At 49.2% G+C, this 21263-nt stretch overlaps 1 protein-coding gene across 2 annotated transcripts; it reads right to left on the reverse strand.

Annotated features, from left to right (window-relative positions):
- Nucleotides 1–6581: 6581 nt before the first annotated feature.
- On the reverse strand, nucleotides 6582–20037 carry asphd1 (aspartate beta-hydroxylase domain containing 1). Of its 2 annotated transcripts, none has more exons than XM_041239518.1 (5): nucleotides 19590–20037; nucleotides 18435–18650; nucleotides 17938–18145; nucleotides 17434–17547; nucleotides 6582–7044 (listed from the first exon to the last, which is right to left on the reverse strand). In XM_041239518.1, exons 1-5 carry the CDS (start codon nucleotides 20031–20033, stop codon nucleotides 6989–6991), a joined length of 1038 nt encoding a protein of 345 aa, XP_041095452.1. In that variant the 5' UTR covers nucleotides 20034–20037; the 3' UTR covers nucleotides 6582–6988. The 2 variants fall into 2 exon arrangements, with proteins under 2 accessions (XP_041095452.1, XP_041095451.1); XM_041239517.1 differs by having other exon boundaries at nucleotides 6586–7048.
- Between the last annotated feature and the right edge of the window lie 1226 nt (nucleotides 20038–21263).

Here is a 21263-nt window from a genome sequence, read left to right on the forward strand (position 1 = left end):
ATGTGGTCCAATGATCAAGATAGGTGAAGCCTTCCCGTGTGCACCACGTCTTCAGCCATTCGTTTTGATTAATTATTTCCAGCTGTCCATATGGTCCTTTGCAAGGTGCGGGTAGTATACCAGAAAATACCACAGTTTTGGTTTTCTCTTTTAATTTCCTTCCTAGCTCTCTGAATTTGTTTTGCAGGGATTTTGGTCTGTCTCTTCCAATGTTGTTTGTACCGATGTGGACGACTACTACCGGGTCGTCTCCTGTTCGTTCTAGGAGCCTGTCCACGTTTTCAGTGATGTGCTTAACCGAGGCTCCCGGAAGGCAGCACACTGTTGTAGTAAGGGGGTCCAAACTGCGAATTGAACTTGCTGTGTTTCTCAATATGGAGTCCCCAACGCTCATGACCTCCCTTCTTTTTGCTGTCTGGTCACCACTGTCAATAGGGTCCTGGATGTTGTTCCTTTCATTCTCTTGTTGTTGGTTCTGCTCAGACTTGGTGTTAGAACATCAGAAAGTTTACAAGCGAGAGGAGGCCATTCGGCCCATCTTGCTCGTTTGGTTGTTAGTAGCTTTTTGATCCCAGAATCTCATCAAGCAGCTTCTTGAAGGATCCCAGGGTGTCAGCTTCAACAACATTAATGGGGAGTTGGTTCCAGACCCTCACCTATTTTCTGTTCTGAACACCCCTTTGTCTAATCTCCATTTGTGACCCCTGGTCCTTGTTTCTTTTTTCAGGTCGAAAAAGTCCCTTGGGTCGACATTGTCAATACCTTTTAGAATTTTGAATGCTTGAATTAGGTCGCCGCGTAGTCTTCTTTGTTCAAGACTGAATAGATTCAATTCTTTTAGCCTGTCTGCATATGACATGCCTTTTAAACTCTGAATAATTCTGGTCGCTCTTCTTTGCACTCTTTCTGGAGCAGCAATATCCTTTTTGTAGCGAGGTGCCCAGAACTGAACACAGTGTTCAAGATGAGGTCTTACTAGTGCATTGTACAGTTTTAATATTACTTCCCTTGATTTAAATTCAACACTTTTCACAATGTACCCGAGCATCTTGTTGGCCTTTTTTATAGCTTCCCTAAATTGTCTAGATGAAGACATCTCTGAGTCAATCAAAACTCCTAGGTCTTTTTCATAGATTCCTTCTTCAATTTCAGTATCTCCCATATGATATTTATAATGCACATTTTTATTTATTTTTTATATACTTTTCTCTATTAAATGTCATTTGCCATGTGTCTACTCAGTTCTGAATCTTGTCTAGATCATTTTGAATGACCTTTGCTGCTGCAACAGTGTTTGCCACTCCTCCTATTTTTGTGTCGTCTGCAAATTTAACAAGTTTGCTTACTATACCAGAATCTAAATCATTAATGTAGATTAGGAATAGCAGAGGACCCCTGTGGTATTCCACTGGTTACCACACTCCATTCTGATTTTACCGATGATAGACAGGACCACGAAATACTGATACTGGTACGGGAATCAACTGCAGGCGCACTCGCGGGTGCTCAATTAATAATGAAAACAAAAGGCGAAAGAAAAAGCTAAAATAAAACACAGTAATAAAACTATAAATAAAAGGTGCTGCACTTGGCAGCTTTACCCCGGTCGTCACTACCCACACGACCCGGGTCACCGATCTACACTCCCCGCTCACTCCTCCAACTAGCCACAATGCTTAGGGGTTCTGCCCAAGGTTTCCCCGCTACAACTATATCTCTCTGTGGTTTTGTTTTCTTCTTTTTTTGTTTTTCATTCCTCCCGGGTTGTTCTCTCCCGGCCGTTCTCAATCCTGGAACCGTGCTTCCGTACTCTCGGCACGTCTAAAAGGGCAGACCTGAGGAAACAGTAGAGCATTATCTTACAGGGCTAACAATCTCCCCAAGACCCACCTCTCAGCCACTCAGAGAGAGGGAAAGTCCACACACCCCCTTTCCCACCTCCCCGTGTCATTGCCGTGACTCACAAGTGGGTATTGGACAACTTCTGCCCTCTTCCTGCAGCACTATGAACACGCCAGCAGAGTCCACACAGATCTTCCCCTGTTACAGGGCCCAACAGAACTTGCTGTCCCTTCGGGCGATGCAAAGAAGAGCGATCAGAATTATTCCGGGCTTAAAAGGCATGTCATATGCAGACAGGCTAAAAGAATTGAATCTGTTCAGTCTTGAACAAAGATGACTACGTGGCGACCTGATTCAAGCATTCAAAATTCTAAAAGGTATTTACAGTGTCGACCCAAGGGACTTTTTCAGCCTGAAAAAAGAAACAAGGACCAGGGGTCACAAATGGAGATTAGACAAAGGGGCATTCAGAACAGAAAATAGGAGGCACTTTTTTACACAGAGAATTATGAGGGTCTAGAATCAACTCCCCAGTAATGTTGTTGAAGCTGACACCCTGGGATCCTTCAAGAAGCTGCTTGATGATATTCTGGGATCAATAAGCTACTAACAACCAAACGAGCAAGATGGGCCGAATGGCCTCCTCTCGTTTGTAAACTTTCTTATGTTCTTATGTTCTTATGTTCCGGGTGTGGAGAATCGAGCGGTGGACCTCTTCTCGGGAAGGGCCCGCACCCTTCGGAGTGGTGGCTCCGCCCTCATGTGGTGGAGCGCATTTGGGAATGTTTCGGGAAGGCACAGGTCGATCTCTTCACCTCGGCAGAGAGGACACGCTGCTCCCTATGGTACTCCCTCCACTGCTGCGGCGGTCCATTCGGCATCGACGCCCTAGCCCACGTATGGTCCAGAGAGCTCCTTTAAGCGTTCCCGCCTCTGCCATTGCTCCCGGCCTTTTTCGAGATGGTCCTGTCAGAGAAGGTATCAGTTATTGCCCCCAGGTGGCCCGGGAGAATCTGATTTTCGTCCCTGTGCCAGCTATTGAACGGCCCGCCCTGGGAAATCCCGCTTCGCCGGGATCTTCTGAGTCAGACAAGAGGCACACTTTGGCACCCGGAGCCGGGCAGGCTCCAGCTATGGGTCAGGCCCCTGAAAGGGACCGCTGGTCAGCCTTAGGGCTGTCAGACGCGGTCATGGGTACACTGCAGAATGCTAGGGCGCATACCACTAGGTCACTGTATGCCTGCAAGTGGAAACGATTGGTGCCATTCTAACGGTTATGATCCAATCTCCTGTCTCATGCCTGCCATCTTGAAGTTTCTGCAAGATCTGCTTGAGGCTGGTAGATCACCTTCCAGACTGAAGGTTTACCTAGCGGCTTTTTCTGCTTGCCATGCCCCTGTTGACTCAGTGTCCCCGGGAGCGCATGTCTTGGCTACCCGATTTCGCCGAGGTGCTCTGCGATTGAGCCCTCCTAGAAGCCAAAAAGGGCCACTCACCCCGAATGGAGCCTTGAGCCTTGTACTGGAGACTCTCAGGCAGGCCCCTTTTGAGCCTGTGTACTCCATCGAGTTGAAGCACCTGTTCATGAAAACAGCCTTCCTCTTGGCTATCACCTCCGCAATGCGGGTTAGTGAGCTGCAGGCGCTATCTGTGCATAGCTGCTGTATGCGTATGGGATGATGGTAGCAGAGTGTCACTGCGTGCAAACCCTGCTTTAATCTCCCCAAGGTGGTTACAGCCTTCCACGTGAATCAGTCCATGGAACTGGAATCCTTTCACCCTCCACCGTTTGCAACAGAAGAGGATAAGAGGTTGAACCTTCTCTGCCCTGTTCGGGCATTGAGAGGTTATGTAGATAGGATAAGAGTGCTGCGTCAGTCTGACCAGGTATTTGTCTACCATGGGACAGCCACTCTCCAAGCAGCGGCTGTCGTATTGGATTGCGGACACAGTCTTGACTGTGTATGATAGTGCTGGCTTACCCCCACCTGGGAGGATAGCTGCACATTCTACGAGAGGTTTGGCTACATCATGGGCCCTCTCTAGAGGTGCTTCCATGGCTGAGATTTGTGATGCAGCTAGCTTGTCTACCCCGCATACTTTATCCACGTTCTAACGCCTGAATGTGGTAGATCCCTCGTTGCCCTCACTGTGCGATGCTACTCTTGGACACTGAACCTAACATCTCTGAGAAACCGGGTTGTAGAGTGTGCCACAAATGCTCGACAACCCACCTCCACTGGGTAAACTTGGACTCTCCATCCTTGCTGTTCTGCTTCAGCAGCTAGTTCAGCATACCAAAGTTTCTTCCTCTCATACACCTCATCCACAGCATCCTCCAATGGCACTGTTAACTCTACCAGATGAACAAGGCTTGCTGATCCAGACCACAAGACAATGTCTGGTCGAAGGTTAGTGGTGGCAATCTCAGGTGGAAAAATAAGCCGTTGACCAACATCTCCCAGCATCTTCCAGTCTCTAACAGCTTCCAGTTGTCCTGAGCGAGGCTTGGTTTTAACACCTTTTCTTGGTGGTTGCTCTCCTGGACAGAGGAATATTGTCTTTTGTGTGTAATGCTTTGATGGAACTGGTGGCAACTTATTGGTCAGGTTATGCTTGTCTTCTAATGCTAAGACCAAACATCGCAGCACCTGGTCACGGCGCCAAGTAAACCGTCCTTGGCTAAGATCCACCTTACCTCCTGGCAAAATGTGCCTTAATGTTGCAGGTGATGAACACAAAGGACATGAGGGATCCTCACCCACCCAGAGGTTTAGGTTCTGTGGTGATGGGAGAACATCATACGTTGATCTGATGAGGAAACTGATCCTGCTCTGTTCCATTGTCCATAGGTCTGTCTATGACAGGAGTGCTGATATCCTGCGAACTGTGGTTTGATTCCTGTCGCTGGATTTCATTTGACTGACTTGACTGACTTTGTAAGAAGTACTGATCAATGCAAGGCCCTTGTCCCTTCTCCCTCAAGCATTTCATTCTTCCTTGATGAATCTTCAAACCCCTAACCATTGTTGCCTTGCTTCAGCCGCAGACACAAACCTGGAGTTCCATGTCTTTGTTAACTGCAGATCTTGAACTAGTCTTTTGTGAAGTACTCTCCATTCTCATATCCGTTTCTGTTCCTAAGTCGTTAACCGTGTTATCCAACACTGAGTCATCTTCCTCCCCCGCTCTCGCAGACTCTAGGGGTATTTTTCTCTTTAATTTCTTAGAAGCCTTGGGCGGGTGTCTCCAGCATCCTGTTTACCTTTGAAAACAGCTGGATACTGCCGACCAGGGTAGCTAACCCTTGCCAACCCCAATGGGGTCTCTTTCCTCCTGTCAGCTGTCTCTCCAAGCTGTCACAAGGTCTTTTCCTTGTTGCCAGCTGCACTATTCACAGCAGTCATTGGATGTATTTTAATCTTCATGATTTCCATTACATTAGCTGCTAAATTGCATGCTGATTTGAACTCAGCTCTTGTGCCAAGATAAGCACCAACTAAGACGTTGAGGTAAACTAATGTGATCCATCTGCATCTCCACCCATTTGCGTTGTTTTCCATTTGATGATGTTAGCTGCTCCGGCTAAGGAAAACCACGATTGCTTTGCTCATCCTGAAAGCTGATTGAATGTTACGACAACCAATCAATTCTCTCACAGCAAGCAAACACAGTATTTTCAGGTAGGCATTTAAACCCATGTCTGCACGTTAAAAGGAGAGAGTACAGTGCAGATTACTCAAAGTAGGATAAAACCCCCACAGAAATCATACACCACCTGCTCCGTGAAGAGGTCCTGCACACACACACAGAGAATCCCCCAACAACAGCTGCAGAGCAGAGCTGGGAGAGTCCCTCTGCTGATCCCCATACACAAAGGAAGAACTCAATTCAGCAGTGTAAACTCCCTCCACTTCAAGCACTGGAATCAGCCTCAGGCAGTGCACTTAAACCAGGGTTACATTCCTACCTGCACCCTCCAAAACTTCCATTAATATCCAGGAGAGTCCTGGCACTGAACCCACCAGACACAAGGCACTGAAAAAACACTAGGCTTTGCCCTGGTAGAAAACTACCCCCTCTACTGGAGAGAACAGATTAAACACCAAAACAAGCGCCCCCTCTACAGTTCTCTCAACAGAGAATACACCCTGACAGAATCTCATTATCATCAAGAACCCCAAAACCAAAAGTCTATTAACTTAACCAGAATCAGTAACCACAAACTGGCTATTGAAATGGGCAGCACAGAGCACAGTGAGACCCAGAGAGGAGCAACTGAACCCAGAGACACAGTGGAGAGATTGAGACTGAGACCCACTTCATCCTCCACTGTGAGAGGGAGGTACAGAGCTGAGAGAGAGAGAGAGATACTCCCTCAGACTGGCAGACAGAATAGAGGGCTGTCTTCTCCAGAGTCGATAGGAGAAACTGCAGGTCTTTCTGGGAGAGATGAGAAAGGGAGCAGAGTTTGTAGCATCCTGCCACAGGGACAGAGATACACAGCAGATGAGATCGACTCACAAGCAGCTTTCTGCTTATTTCATTTCTGCTCTTTTGTTTTAATGTTTGGCAATACTGATGGCAGTAAGATGCATTCTCTTCTAATCAGTTCATCGAAACGCTAATGAATGGATTCTTTCATAATAGCTGGTAAATAAATACTCCTAAAGGCGCGGGAAGAAAATGCAGACATCTATTTATTGAATTATTTATGTATTTATTAATTGTGACGCATACTTACAGAACTTGCAGTAATACTTTTATACAAAATGTCTTTCAGAGATATATAGATATATCTTACAAAAAGCATGACATGAAATGTTAAAATGTATAGAGTGGGGTGTATATATATATATAATTTATATACAGAAATATTTGTTACTATACATTACTATGGCAGAGGTTGATAGTATTAGTTTATATTAGTGAGAAGTCTTAAAAGAGGAGAGGAGAGAGGGAGATGTGAGGAGAGAGGAGTGGGGGTGAGAGGGGAGTGGGGTCAACGGGAGAGCGAGATGTGAGGGAGGGGAGGGGGGTGGGGGTGGGGGTACAGTGTTCCTGGTGGTTTTGAGGCGCACTTCTCTCTCGTTGATTCAGCGCCCCGGTGCAAAGATGTAATCTAGGGCTTGTCTTTCTGCCGCGGCTACATTAGGGTGCCAAAGATCAACCGTAAAGATAACCCGGGGTCCAGCATCGGGGCTACCTGAGAGATAGACAGAGTTCAACAGTGAAAAAACTAAAGATGAGCTCCTCAATAAATCTTTTATTATTTTCAACGGAATAAATCAGGAAATAAATCACTAATATATAACATCAGAAGAAAGAGAGAACAAAGGAAGACGGGTTTAAAAGAAGAAACAACTCAAAAAATGAAAATATTAACAGAAAACTGAAATATCTTCAGGAGTAAGAAGAAAACACAGAAAAGTAAGGGAAAGAAAGACATAAAGAGAGAAAGAGGGAAACAAGAAACAGACAGGGCAGTAAACACAGTGAGGTAAGAATATTTCTAACAGCCTTTGGTGCAGGGAATGCCAGCTCTAATTGCAGTGGGAGAGTATATACCCAGAGCAGAGCTGCACAGAACAAACACACAGTGCTGAAGGACTGCCCTGAGACCCTTGTAGCAAACTTCACCAACACAGGAGTGAGCAGAATTAGTACGACCCTGGTGTGCCACACTAAGCACGCCATTTCCTGGCACACTGCCCTCTGCCAGAAATACCTAAACACTAAGAAGAGTGGGGTCAGCAAAGGCAGACAGATCAGTATATGGTGGACTGTGGCAAAGTGGTTGATTGTGTGCAGGTGTAGGAGTGATGCAGTGCACCTTAAACAAACATGAAGGGTTATAATACAGTTGGAAAGGTATTTTATTGTACCCAGGTCTGGTGACTAAATAATAAGACCCCGGCAATGCACAACAACGTGTACTGCGCGGCGTAAATAATAACGGGTTGCAGTCCTAAATAATAAACACAAATATCCGCCTGTCACAAAGACCGCTGCAGTGGGTGACGTCAGACCAGAAACAGGAAATAAATGACAGAGAGAGGTGGAGTTTGGTGGAGCTAAGCGAATGGTTTCGCTCAGCATTTAATAAATGAACAGACAGTCAGAAAATAAATGGTTGTAACAAACACAAAAACACAGGACCCGGCACATTCGCCAAAACAAAAGAGACAAACAAAACGGACTAACACTACACAAAACACGGTGAGCAGATATTTTAACTTTACGTTATTATTTTATTATTTATTACCTCCGTCTCCAGTTCCATTCTCCACTCACCGAACACACAACCCCGAGTGGGTGAAAACATGCTGTTTTTATGCAGCTGTACCGAGACTCGACTGCTAATCAATCATTCAATTGGAGTCTCGGTACAACTGCACGTGAATTAATAAAGTGCAATTCCCCGTGCTCGCATATTATTACTTTTTACCTGCATGTGAAGTGCTGTGCAATCCTCGTGCCTAAATACAAATATACATTTTAAACACTCGTGTTACACAGACCCATTTATATCCTGTGTACCAATGACTATACACCAACATTAACACACAACACAAAATACACACAGGGGCGGGCACTTTGCCACATATACCCCCCTTGTGCAAAGCACACATGGCCTCAATGGCTACCTCCCCCCTTAAAATCCCAAAAGTCTTGCTCAAAGTCCTGGGCCAAGAACAGGGACTTTAAGGGGTTGATGGGCAGCAATGTTGCCAGTAGCCAGGTTACTACTGGCCATGCTGGCAGCAGACGTGCTGACAGTGGGGCAAATCTCTCCTCCCGCTGTACCACTGGCAGCAGAAATGCTGCCTTTGGTGCGGCTGTCGGCAGACGTGCCGACAGCTCCCAGACTGACTCCTTCAGCCAGTGCAAGTCCAGCAGCGGAAAAGCTGCTGGGGTTGGTGGTCTCCAGACCTCCCCCAAGATCTCCGGCAGCGAAACTGCTGCGTGGGAAGGTGGTCTCCTGACCTCTCCCCCCTTTATAGCCGGCAGCTCCCTCTGGTGGGGCTCCGGCCACACTGACACCTGCGGCCAGGCAGAGCTGACTGCGACCCCTGGCGAAGCAGTTCCAGCGACCCCAGGCGATGCGGAGCAGCTGGCAACCCCAGGCAAAGCGAGGCAGGCATCCTTGGCCGAAGCGAGGCAGGCATCCTTGGGCGAAGCGAGGCAGGGAGTCAGGACAAGCTGGGGTGCGGGCGTTGGCCCTCTTCTCGGCCACTGCAGCCGGGCGGTTCTTCCCCGTGCTTCCCTCAGCAGCCTATGCAAGGGCTGCTGAGGACCGCCAGCTTCTGCTCCTCTCCTCCTGATGGTGATGGAGGCAGAGGCAGCTCCAGCTCCTCTCCTCGAGATGGTGGGGGAAGTGATACCAGCAGGCATTCACCCTCTGCTGGTGGACAGGGACCCAGCAGGCATTCACCGCTGGTGGAGATGGCAGAGGCAGCTCCTGCTGCTCTTCTGCCGATGGAGGTGGCGGAGGCGTGTAGTCTCCTGGTGGCGGAGGTGGGAGCGGCGTGTAGTCTACCCTTATTACAGGGGACTGGTGCGGCTCTCCCTCACTTGCAGGGGACTGGTGCGGCTCTCCCTCACTTGCAGGGGATATGTGCGGCTCTCCCTCACTTGCAGGGGTAGGTGATGAAGGCAGAGGCAACACCTGCTCCTCTCCTCCGTGTGGTGACGGTAGGGGAAGTGATACCAGCAGGCACTCACCCTCTGCTGGTGGAGACGGAAACAGCTCCCTCTCTGGATTTGGATCCCCACGGTCCCCCCGTCTGGACGCTGGACTCTCGCGGTCCCCCCGTCTGGGTGCTGGACTCTCGTGGTCCCCCAGCCTGGGCGCTGGAGACCCTGCTACCTGGGCTGCTGTTCTGTTTATAGCTGCCTCCAGGTAGCAGAGGACCAACTCCACACCTTCCTGCAGGGAATTTGGGGTGTGTTCCCTCTCGTACGCCTCCCATCGCTCCCTGTCCATCAGCCACAGGACCCGGGTGGCTATGGGCATGGACTGGGCCTCCAGCCCAGCAATGTCCTGGATCCAGTCTGTCAGCCTGACGGCATCTTCTGACTTTTTTTTTTTTTGTTTAGTTTTTTTTTTTTAAACAAGAAATTGTGGTTCCTGCTCTAGTTTGCATCTAGGGGACGCTGGTAATCCCACAATGACACCACGTGTCACAAAGACAGCCGGAGTGGGTGACGTCAGACCAGAGCCAGGAAATAAGCAACAGAGAGGTGGAGTTTGGTGGAGCTGACCGCTTACTTGCGCTCAGCATTTTATAAATAAACAGACAGACAGAAAATAAATGGTTGTAACAATACAAAAACAGGACAAGGCACATTCGCCAAAATAAATAGACAAACAAAATGGACAAAACACGGTGAGCAGATATTTTACTGCTACTACGACTACTATTATTATTCATATTACCTCCGTCTCCACACCCGTTCTCCACTCACCGAACACACAACCCCGAGTGAGTGAAAACATGCTACTTTTATGCAGCTGTACCGAGACTCGATTGCTAATCAATCATTCAATTGGAGTACAACTGCACGTGAATTAATAAAGTGCAATTCCCCGTGCTCGCATATTACTTTTTACCTGCACGTGAAGTGCTGTGCAATCCTCGTGCCTAAATACAAATATACAGTTTAAACACTCGTGTTACACAGACCCGTTTATACCCCGTGTACCAATGGCTATACACCAACATTAACAACAACATAACAGAAAATTACACAGGGGAGGGCACTTTGTCACATATACCAGGACATATTTGTCATATATGTCAGGACTGGAGGCTTCAAGGGGCCCACAGGTCGTAAGGCTGTCAGCAGCAATGCTGACAGCGGGGTGGCATACTCCTGCCAGGGTAGTCCTGGCAGCGGAAAGGCTGCTTGGGAGGTGGTCTCCTGACTTCCCCCCCTTCTTCGGAGCTGGCAGCTCCCCTTGGTGGGGCTCTGACCACAGTACTTCCGGCAGCAAAGAAACTGCAGTGGGAGCAGGTCTCCTGACCTCCCCCACGATCTCCGACAGCGAAACCGCTGCAGTGGGAGCAGGTCTCCTGACCACCCCCACGATCTCCGACAGCGAAACCGCTGCAGTGGGAGCAGGTCTCCTGACCACCCCCACGATCTCCGACAGCGAAACCGCTGCAGTGGGAGCAGGTCTCCTGACCTCCCCCACGATCTCCGACAGCGAAACCGCTGCAGTGGGAGCAGGTCTCCTGACCTCCCCCACGATCTCCGGCAGCGAAACCGCTGCAGTGGGAGCAGGTCTCCTGACCTCCCCCACGATCTCCGGCAGCGAAACCGCTGCAGTGGGAGCAGGTCTCCTGACCTCCCCCACGATCTCCGGCAGCGAAACCGCTGCAGTGGGAGCAGGTCTCCTGACCTCCCCCACGATCTCCGGCAGCGAAACCGCTGCAGTGGGAGCAGGTCTCCTGACCTCCCCCACGATCTCCGGCAGCAAAACCGCTGCAGTGGGAACAGGTCTCCTGACCTCCCCCACGATCTCCGGCAGCGAAACTGCTGCAGTGGGAGCAGGTCTCCGGACCTCCCCCCCGATCTCCGGCAGCGAAACTGCTGCTGGGGTTGGTGGTCTCCAGACCTCCTCCCCCTTCTTCGTGGCCGGTAGCTCCCCTTGGTGGGGTTCCAGCCACAGTACTTCCTGCTGTGATGCGGAGCAACAGGCAGCCCCAGGCGATGAGGAGCGGCTGGCAACCCCAGGCGAAGCAGTCCCAGCGACCCCAGGTGATGCTGAGAGGCGGGCAACCCCAGGCAATGCTGAGCGGCGGGCCACCCCAGGCGATGCGGAGCGGCGGGCAACCCCAGGCGATGCGGAGCGACGGGCAACCCCAGGCGATGCGGAGCGACGGGCAACCCCAGGCGATGCGGAGCGACGGGCAACCCCAGGCGATGCCAGGCAGGCATCCTTGGGCGAAGCGTGGCAGGCATCCTTGGGCGAAGCAAGGCAGACATCCTTGGGCGAAACGAGGCAGGCCTCCTTGGGCGAAACGAGGCAGGCATCCTTGGGCGAAGTGAAGCAGGGAGTCAGGACAAGCTGGGGTGCGGGTGTTGGCCCTCTTTTCGGCCACTGCGGCCGGGCGGTTCTTCCCCATGCTTCCCTCAGCAACCTATGCAAGGGCTGCTGATGACCGCCAGCATCCAGTCCTGGTCCTTCTGATGAAGGAAGAGGCAGCTCCTCCTCCTCTCCCCCTAATGGTGATGGAGGCAGAGGCAGCTCCAGCTCCTCTCCTCGTGATGGTGGGGGAAGTGATACCAGCAGGCATTCATCCTCTGCTGGTGGGGGAAGTGATACCAGCAGGCATTCACCCTCTGCTACTGGGGGAAGTGATACCAGCAGGCATTCACCCTCTGCTACTGGGGGAAGTGATACCAGCAGGCATTCACCCTCTGCTGGTGCAGGAGGCAGAGACAGCTCCCGCTGCTCTGCTCCTGCCAATGGAGGTGGCGGAGGCGTGTAGTCTCCTGGTGGCAGAGGTGGGAGCGGCGTATAGTCTCCTGGCGGTGGAGGTGGGAGCGGCGTGTAGTCTACCCTTGTTACAGGGGACTGGTGCGGCTCTCCCTCACGTGCAGGGGACTGGTGCGGCTCTCCCTCACGTGCAGGGGACTGGTGCGGCTCTCCCTCACGTGCAGGGGACTGGTGCGGCTCTCCCTCACTTGCAGGGGACTGGTGCGGCTCTCCCTCACTCGCAGGGGAAGGTGATGGAGGCAGAGGCAGCACCTGCTCCTCTTCTCCAGGTGGTGGCGGTAGGGGAAGTGATCCCAGCAGGCACTCACCCTCTGCTGGTTGATACTTGGGCGGTGGATGCTCTGCGTTCCTCTTCCCCTTTCCCCTTCTCTGCCTCCTCCTCACCTTCCTCTCCTGGGCCAGTTCCTCCTCTCCATACTGCCTAGGGCATATGGCTAAAGTGTGCCCATAAGCCCCACAGCCAGGGCATAACTCTGCCGCGAGGTTCTTTAAAAAAAACCCCCAGCTGATGGTGGGGGAAGACTGAGGCAACCCATGCTCCTCCCTCTACTAGAAGAAACTATTCAAGCATATCCAATGCTTGGAAAGCCCTCTTTATGCATTGACGTACAAACAGTGTATGAAACTAAGTTACGAAAAGTGCTGAAAATGCATTAAGTATGCTGAACTGATGATATATAACAACTTGGACAAAACATTTCTGGAGATAGTTATTACCACTCCAATGACTACAGCAGAGTCAGAAAGGTGCTTCTCAACACTGAAACGGATAAATACCTTCTTGAGGAACAGTATGAAAACTGAACGATTAAATGCTTTAGCTGGTTCTGGTTTCAGTGTCACATGGCGTAGATGCAAGAAAACACCTCTCTCCACCGTATTACTTATTTTTTCTCACATCTATACAGTTAACTCAACAATATACCAAAATATTTCAGTGACGCTCACCAACTACAACATGAAATGTCTAAATCGAAGGGTAGGCGTCCACAACCTTTAGAAGATCATTTTGGTGATGATCCGATAGAGGAGGAGTGCCTGATGGTTTCCCCACAGAGTTCTACAAAAAATTTGCCCCACAGCTGCCTCCTTTGATATTATCTATGTTTTCTGAAGCCTTAACCACTCAATTAATCCCTAAGACCCTGCGCCAGGCTTCAATATCTCTGTTCTTAAAAAAGACAAGGATCTCCTTGACTGTGGATCATATAGCCCCATTTCTCTTCTCAATGTTGATGTGAAGGTGCTTGCAAAGACCTTGCCCATCATCTAGAGAATGCCCTACCCTCTATGATTTCACCGGATCAGACAGGGTTCATTAAGGATAGCCAGTCTTTCTTTAACCCTCCACCACATTTTTAATGTGATCTATACACAGTCCACTTCACAATCTCCCGAGGTTCTTGTCTCGCTAGACGCTGAAAAGGCATTTGATCGAGTCGAATGGGACTATTTGTTTGCCACCCTTCACAAATTAGATTTTGGACCCAAATTCATATCTTGGATCAAACTGTTATATTCGTGCCCTGAGGCCTCAGTTCACACAAATAACACAAATTCTGAATACTTTACACTCCACCCCGGTACAAGACAGGCTTGCCCTCTTTCTCCACTCCTTTTTGCTATTGAACCACTGTCTATCTCTCTGCGGGATTGTGGGGAAATTCTGGGAGTCATTCGAAAGTGGGTTAGAGCACAAAGTCTCCTTATATGCAGATTACCTTTCACTATATATTTCTAACCCTTCTTCTCTTAGATAGGCCCTGCTTATCATGGACAACTTCCGCAAGATCTCTGGATACAAAATAAATCTGAACAAAAGCATAATGTTTCCTATTAACTCAACCGCTCGTCAGTGCTGTTTTGATAATTGCCCCTTTACAATTGCACCTAAGTTCACATATCTAGGAGTTACTATTACACGTTCCTTTAAAAACCTTTTTAAACATAATTTTACAGTTCTTTTAGAATGCACCAAACACGATTTCACTCGCTGGTCGACTCTCCCTCTGTCACTGGTGGGGCGAATTAATTCAGTTAAAATGAACACTCTTCCGAAATTTCTATATCTCTTTCAGTGTATTCCTCTGTTCATAGTCTTTTTTTAACACTCTTGATCACATGATTTCTTCATTTATTTGGAACAAGGAACAGCCTTGAGTTAGAAAAGCATTCCCCCAAAGAGCTAAATCATTGGGTGGACTCGCGCTACCTAATTTCCAGTTATACTACTGGGCGGCGAACATTCGTACTTTGACATTCTGGAAGCAATCATACCCCCTGTGTGGCTGACAGCTGAAGCAGATTCCTGTGCCTCCTCTTCTCTGAATGCCCTTTTATGTTCCTCCTTTCCTTTACCCTACTCTCGCTACAGTGTTAATCCGATTGTTCAGAACTCATTAACGATGTAGGGACAGTGCAGGCGTTATTTTGGCTGGCAGTCTATACTTTCACTTGCTCCATTGCAAGACTTTGTACATAGTAGATTACTTAATTTTCCAGTGTTACCCCCTAAATCTTTAACTGAATCCTTAATACAGCATAATCCTACAAATAGAGGTGTAATTACTAAAATATATAACATCCTGCTTACACAAAACAGCTCCTCTTTGGATCCTTTGAGACACTGCTGGGAAAAGGATCCTGGAGTTCACTTCTTGGGTGATGAGTGGGAGTCTACTCTTCGAAGGAGGCACTCATCCTCAGTTTGTGCCAGACACTGTTTAATACAATTCAAAATAATACATTGTATCCATCTCTCTAAACTTAAACTATATACCCGGGGGTGGACCCAACCTTCTACAGGTGCAAGCAAGCTACAGCCTCTATTATACATATGTGCTGGTCCTGCCCCCGGCTAGCTCCCTTCTAGACCTCTGTCTTTAATACTTTGTCACAAATTTTGCAAATCTCATTCGACCTTGTCACAAAGATGGCCTGAGTGGGGGACGTCAGACCAGAAACAGGAAACAGGAAATAAACGACAGAGGGGTGGAGTTTGGTGGAGCTGAGCGAATGGTTTCGCCCAGCATTTAATGAATTAACAGAACAGTAAATAAAAAGGTTGTAACAAACAAAAACACAGGACACGGCACACTCGCCAAAACAAAAGAGACAAACAAAACGGACTATGCAGACAAACACGGTGAGCTGATACTTTATTCTTTTTATCTTTACCTCCGCCTCCAATCCTGTTCTCCACTCACCGAACACACAACCCCGAGTGAGTGAAAACATGCTGCTTTTATGCAGCTGTACCGAGACTCGATTGCTAATCAATCATTCAATTGGAGTCTCGGTACAACTGCACGTGAATTAATAAAGTGCAATTCCCCGTGCTCGCATATTATTACATTTTACCTGCACGTGAAGTGCTGTGCAGTCCTCGTGCCTAAATACAAATATACATTTTAAACACTCGTGTTACACAGACCCATTTATATCCCGTGTACCAATGACTATACACCAACATTAACACACAACACAAAACACACACAGGGGCGGGCACTTTGCCACAGACCCTCACCCACTGACTGCCTAGTGGTGTCTCATTGTTCAGTCCTCAATCTAACGCCTTTGCCACTTTATTGGCTTGTCGATTAATTTTACTTAATTGGAGGCAATCTGCCCCACCCTCTCATCTACACCGATATAGGGACCTCGTGCATTTTCTGAAATTAGAAAAAATAAAATATACAATTTGTGGGTCTATGGAAACATTCTATGAAATTTGGCAGCCTTTTTTTAATGCCACTGATCACCTTTAACCCCCTGGGGCAGCAGCAGTGCAATCTCAAGTTTGAAGATGAGTTAATGACTCTTTCTCTTTGACCTCTTCTTTCCCCCTTTCCTTTTTTTATACCTTTTCTTTTTTATTTTTATAATTATTTTCATTATATGACTTGTTGATCATATTTGTTTTAATATAGCGCCTCTTTTTTATTTAAGAAAAACAGAGTTTATAAATGCTTTAGCCATGTTATCAACTGAAAAAGACATGATGACTGACATTCCTGACTTTGATAATAAAGTAACTGAAAATATTTCCACGATAAGACGTCGCACAGCAAACTTTTTGTATCACTACCAGCAAGAAACAGATCCACTAGATCTACCACTGAGGTCGACCCCCTGGACGCCACCCCCACAGACCCCACCCCGTCAGCCTCATCTGAGGTATGAACAGCCAAAATTTTGCCCACCAGCTGCCACTGCCTGAATGGATTAGCAGCTAGTTATTTGCAGGAGGTACTGACCCTGTATCTTCCAAACCGCACTCTGAGATCACAGGATGCGGGGCTGCTGGTTATTCCTCAAGTCAACAAAAGCAACACGGGAGGAGGGAGGGATTTTTCTTGTACAGGTCTGAAATTATGGAATACTCTGCCTTCGTTTGTCAGGGAAGCTGGAACCGTTACAGTTTTCAAGTTTCCTTATCTTAGTGGGTTTTAATGTAACTTTAAAATTGCTGCTTTTGTATTATTATAGTAAATCTGTTATTTAAATGGTCTGACTGTGGCAGTTGTACGTGTGACAATGTGGCAGGCTGGTGAGTGGATAGAGGCCCAGAGACAGTCTGCAGTTCAAAAAAATACTAATTTTATTATAAATAACACAAAATAAAAGTGCACAAGGGCAAAATAAAGGGATTTAAACACAAAAAGAAAGACAAAAAGCAAAATTTACAAAATAAAGGTTTCCAGGCTGGGCAATGCCTTCACTGGATTCACAAATTTCAAAAATACACCCAAACCAAAAACTACCAACCTGCTTCCTCAACTCCCTCCTCTTTAATGGGAAGCAGAGGCCTCCTTTTATGTCAGGTGGCTGGGTGCTGATTGATCGTTAATTAAACTAATCATCTAATCAACCCCAGCCACCTGAACACAATGAACCCAGGCAGGTAGGGGAATTTAACCCCATCCCTGCCAATTTCTAAAGAGCAGAGCTGTGCTCTGCCACAGACATGCTATACAAATGTATTGTGGTTTGTTGTTTTTTCTGCTATATAATGTACAGTGCTTTGCAATACTTTGCAAGACACACAGAGACAGACAGGCACACAGACACAAAGACAGACTGACCGTTGTGTGCTGTCGTGTGCAGGAATGAGTCGTCCACTAGGAGGCAGTATCCCTCCGACCAGCATTGAGGCTCCCCCCCAACCACCAGCTCACAGCCAGCCGGGATCTTCAGACCTGAGAAGAGAGAGAGGAGACAATCAGTAATAAAACACTTTTCCCTCCTCCCTCCCCTCCTATCCTCTCCCATCTCCACTTTCCTGAGAGAGAGAGAGAGAGAGAGAGAGAGAGAGAGAGCGAGAGAGAGAATGTTAAGTGACTCTACTGGGAGCCCTGCTACGATATCTAGATCACTGGGTACCATCGTACTGGTTTTTGTAATCATTAGGTTCCAGTCTGTATGCTCTCCCCCCCCCCCCCCCCCCCCCCTCTTCCCTCTCTCCTCTCTCCTCTCCTCTCTCTCTCCCCACTTCTTTTTATCCTCCCCTCTCGTCTCTCACCTCTCTCTCCTATCCCCTCCCCTCTCCTCTCCTCTCCCCTCTCCCCTTTCCTCCTCTCTCCTCTCACCCAGGTGGCACCTCAGTCTGGCATTGCAGGGCCCGCACCCCCCTGGCAGGCTGGCTCCCGGCTGCAGCACAGAGAATTCGGCATTCCCGAATATATTCCCGTTACTGAATGTGCGCAGCGAGGAGAGTGCACGGTATGTGCGGGGGCATGCGCGGCAATTCTGGGGGGACCAGGAACCCCGAGAGAAGAGGGAGAACGAGGAAAAGCCCTGAGGGAGAGAAAGAGGGAAAGATAGTAGTACTACTACAATAATGATAATAATAAATATACTACTACTGCATCTAAGAAGAATATACTAATAACAATTCTGGTGTTTATATTCTAAGTCATATTTCACATTCTATATATAGAACAGGAGCTGTGCCCTGTCTCTGTGTGTGTGTGTGTGTGTGTGTGTGTGTGTGTGTGTGTGTGTTTGTTTCTGTGTGTGTGAGAGTTTGTGTGTGTGTGTGTGTGTGTGTGTGTGTGAGTTTATGGGTTCAGTTGCACCCCCTTACCTTGGGTTGCGTCCCTCCGCAGCTCCAGCCCAGCTTTCCCTCGACCCCCCTGAGGTACACGGCCTCGAACTCCGCCAGGATCGCAGGGAAACTGGCCTCCAGGACCTCAATATCATGTCTCTGAGCATCCCGGGGGAAGTAGGGGGTGCTGGGGAGATCAGGGAGAAAGAACACCTTGGGCTTCTGAACAGTGAGCCTGTCTGAGAGATAGCGAGCCTGGACAGAGAGAGAGGGAGAGAGGGAGGGCTTACAAATACTGTGCAATAAAACAAGAGCCTCATTAATATACACATTCCCATTGCATAGCCCTTTGATCCATTCCTGGTTTCACCACGAGTTTAATAATATAGTCCCCCGTGAAAAACACGGCAACATTTCCCAAATTTGAATTCTACGATAGCCTTTAAAAGTTAAAACCATCCTGGTTCTTTATTCATTTCTTTTTTTTATAGGGCTGTTTTCAAAGTTTATGACTGAAATAAAAACAAAAATAAATTTAAAAAATGTTCTCCATTTTCTCAGGATGGCGTGTCAGGTTTTTAAAGACCTGCTTTCCCACTGAAGTACAGGAAGCAGGGCTCTGATAGTTTCTACAGAAACGACACACAGTCTGGTAGACAGTCTACCCCCGTCCCCATACAAGGGTCTCAGGAATTCCCCAGCACGATCAGCTGTTTTAGTTCCTATGTGGCTTTTGCCTCCAGACACATGTTTGCTCTTAACAAATGTATCTATGATAGTTCAGGATTTGAATAGCCACAGCACGTCAGTGACTAAAATTAGTTGTTTGCTTTTCCTAAGAGCAGGTTGAGCAAGATAAACAAAGCACAGCTATTCAAAAATCTCACTGCGTCACCTTGTGGAATGTTTAAAAAACTTGAATTTGTTCTAGTTAGGTTTGTTGCCATGGAAAATCAGTTCTGCAAACCAGGGTGCATTCTGAGAAATCGCACCGCGATCCCCAATTGCGTTTTTCACAGGGGACTAATAATAACAAACACCTGAGCTAGTTACCTATACACACTGTGGCTAATCAAGCTGGTAGTAAAACCTGGACTGGGTGACACTGCTGTGCAGTTCATACAACGAATAATAATAATAATAATAATAATAAATAATAATAATAATAATAATAATAATAGTAACAGCCCTTACCTGCTCTCTCACTCCCTTGTGAATGCGGCCCATGCCTGCCCAGGAGTAGCGATTGGCGTACTCCTGCAGGTTCCGATACAGCTTTCGGTTTCCTGGGCTGGCCTGACCCAGGTCCGGGAAGGATGGGCTGGTCAGGATCGGTGCAAAGTATCCGCCGTGCTCTGGCCCGCCGATGGGGATGATCCCAAGGTCCGAGTGATCCAGCCCAGCAGCTGAGCCAGGCATGCTGAGCGCCCGCATGGTTCCAATGCGGTGCCGGGCCCGCCTCGCAGCTCCGCCACCGCCGTTCTCCGAATCCTGGTCCTCAGTTCCGACCCGATAGCAGTACCAGAGAAACAGGACGAGCAGGGCGGCGAGGAGAACCAGCAGTGGCCGCGTACCCAGCTCTGGCGTGGGCGTGCGGGAGAGGAGAAACGAGACCACTGACTGCAGGTCCCACTGCATCGCGTCTCGGGCTGGGAGGCACGATGACCCACTGCCTGCAGAGCGCGGCACTCTCACCGGTACTGCTGCACTGCCTCCAGGGGGCGGCACTCTCACCGGCACTGCTGCACTGCCTCCAGGCGGCGGCACTCTCACCGGCACTGCTGCACTGCCTCCAGGCGGCGGCACTCTCACCGGCACTGCTGCACTGCCTCCAGGGGGCGGCACTCTCACCGGCACTGCTGCACTGCCACCAGGGGGCAGCACTCTCACTGCTGCACTGCCTCCAGGGGGCGGCACTCTCACCGGCACTGCTGCACTGCCTCCAGGCGGCGGCACTCTCACCGGCACTGCTGCACTGCCTCCAGGGGGCGGCACTCTCACCGGCACTGCTGCACTGCCTCCAGGCGGCGGCACTCTCACTGCTGCACTGCCTCCAGGGGGCGGCACTCTCACTGGCACTGCTGCACTGCCTCCAGGGGGCAGCACTCTCACTGGCACTGTTGACACACTCTCCAGGGGGCAGCACTCTCACTGCTGCACTGCCTCCAGGGGGCGGCACTCTCACTGGCACTGCTGCACACTCTCCAGAGGGCAGCACTCTCACTGGCACTGTTGACACACTCTCCAGGGGACGGCACTCTCACTGGCACTGCCTCCAGGGGACGGCACTCTCACTGGCACTGCTGCACTGCCTCCAGGGGACGACACTGTCACTGGCACTGCTGCACTGCCTCCAGGGGGCAGCACTCTCACTGGCACTGCCTCCAGGGGGCAGCACTCTCACTGGCACTGGCACTGCCTCCAGGGGACGGCACTCTCACTGGCACTGCTGCACTGCCTCCAGGGGACGGCACTCTCCCTGGCACTGCTGCACTGCCTCCAGGGGACGGCACTCTCACTGGCACTGCCTCCAGGGGACGGCACTCTCACTGGCACTGCTGCACTGCCTCCAGGGGACGGCACTCTCCCTGGCACTGCTGCACTGCCTCCAGGGGACGGCACTCTCACTGGCACTGCTGCACTGCCTCCAGGGGACAGCACTCTCCCTGGCACTGCCTCCAGGGGACGGCACTCTCCCTGGCACTGCTGCACTGCTCCATGGGGGCACTCTCGGGACTGAAGCACTGCCTCCAGAGGAGACAGCACCTCCAGTTGGCATTATTATTATTATTATTATTATTATTATTATTATTATTATTATTATTATTATTAAATTATCTATCTAGCTATCTAGATAGCTAAATAGAT

Source organism: Polyodon spathula, chromosome 55 (genome assembly GCF_017654505.1).
Source record: "Polyodon spathula isolate WHYD16114869_AA chromosome 55, ASM1765450v1, whole genome shotgun sequence".
NCBI lineage: Eukaryota > Metazoa > Chordata > Actinopteri > Acipenseriformes > Polyodontidae > Polyodon > Polyodon spathula.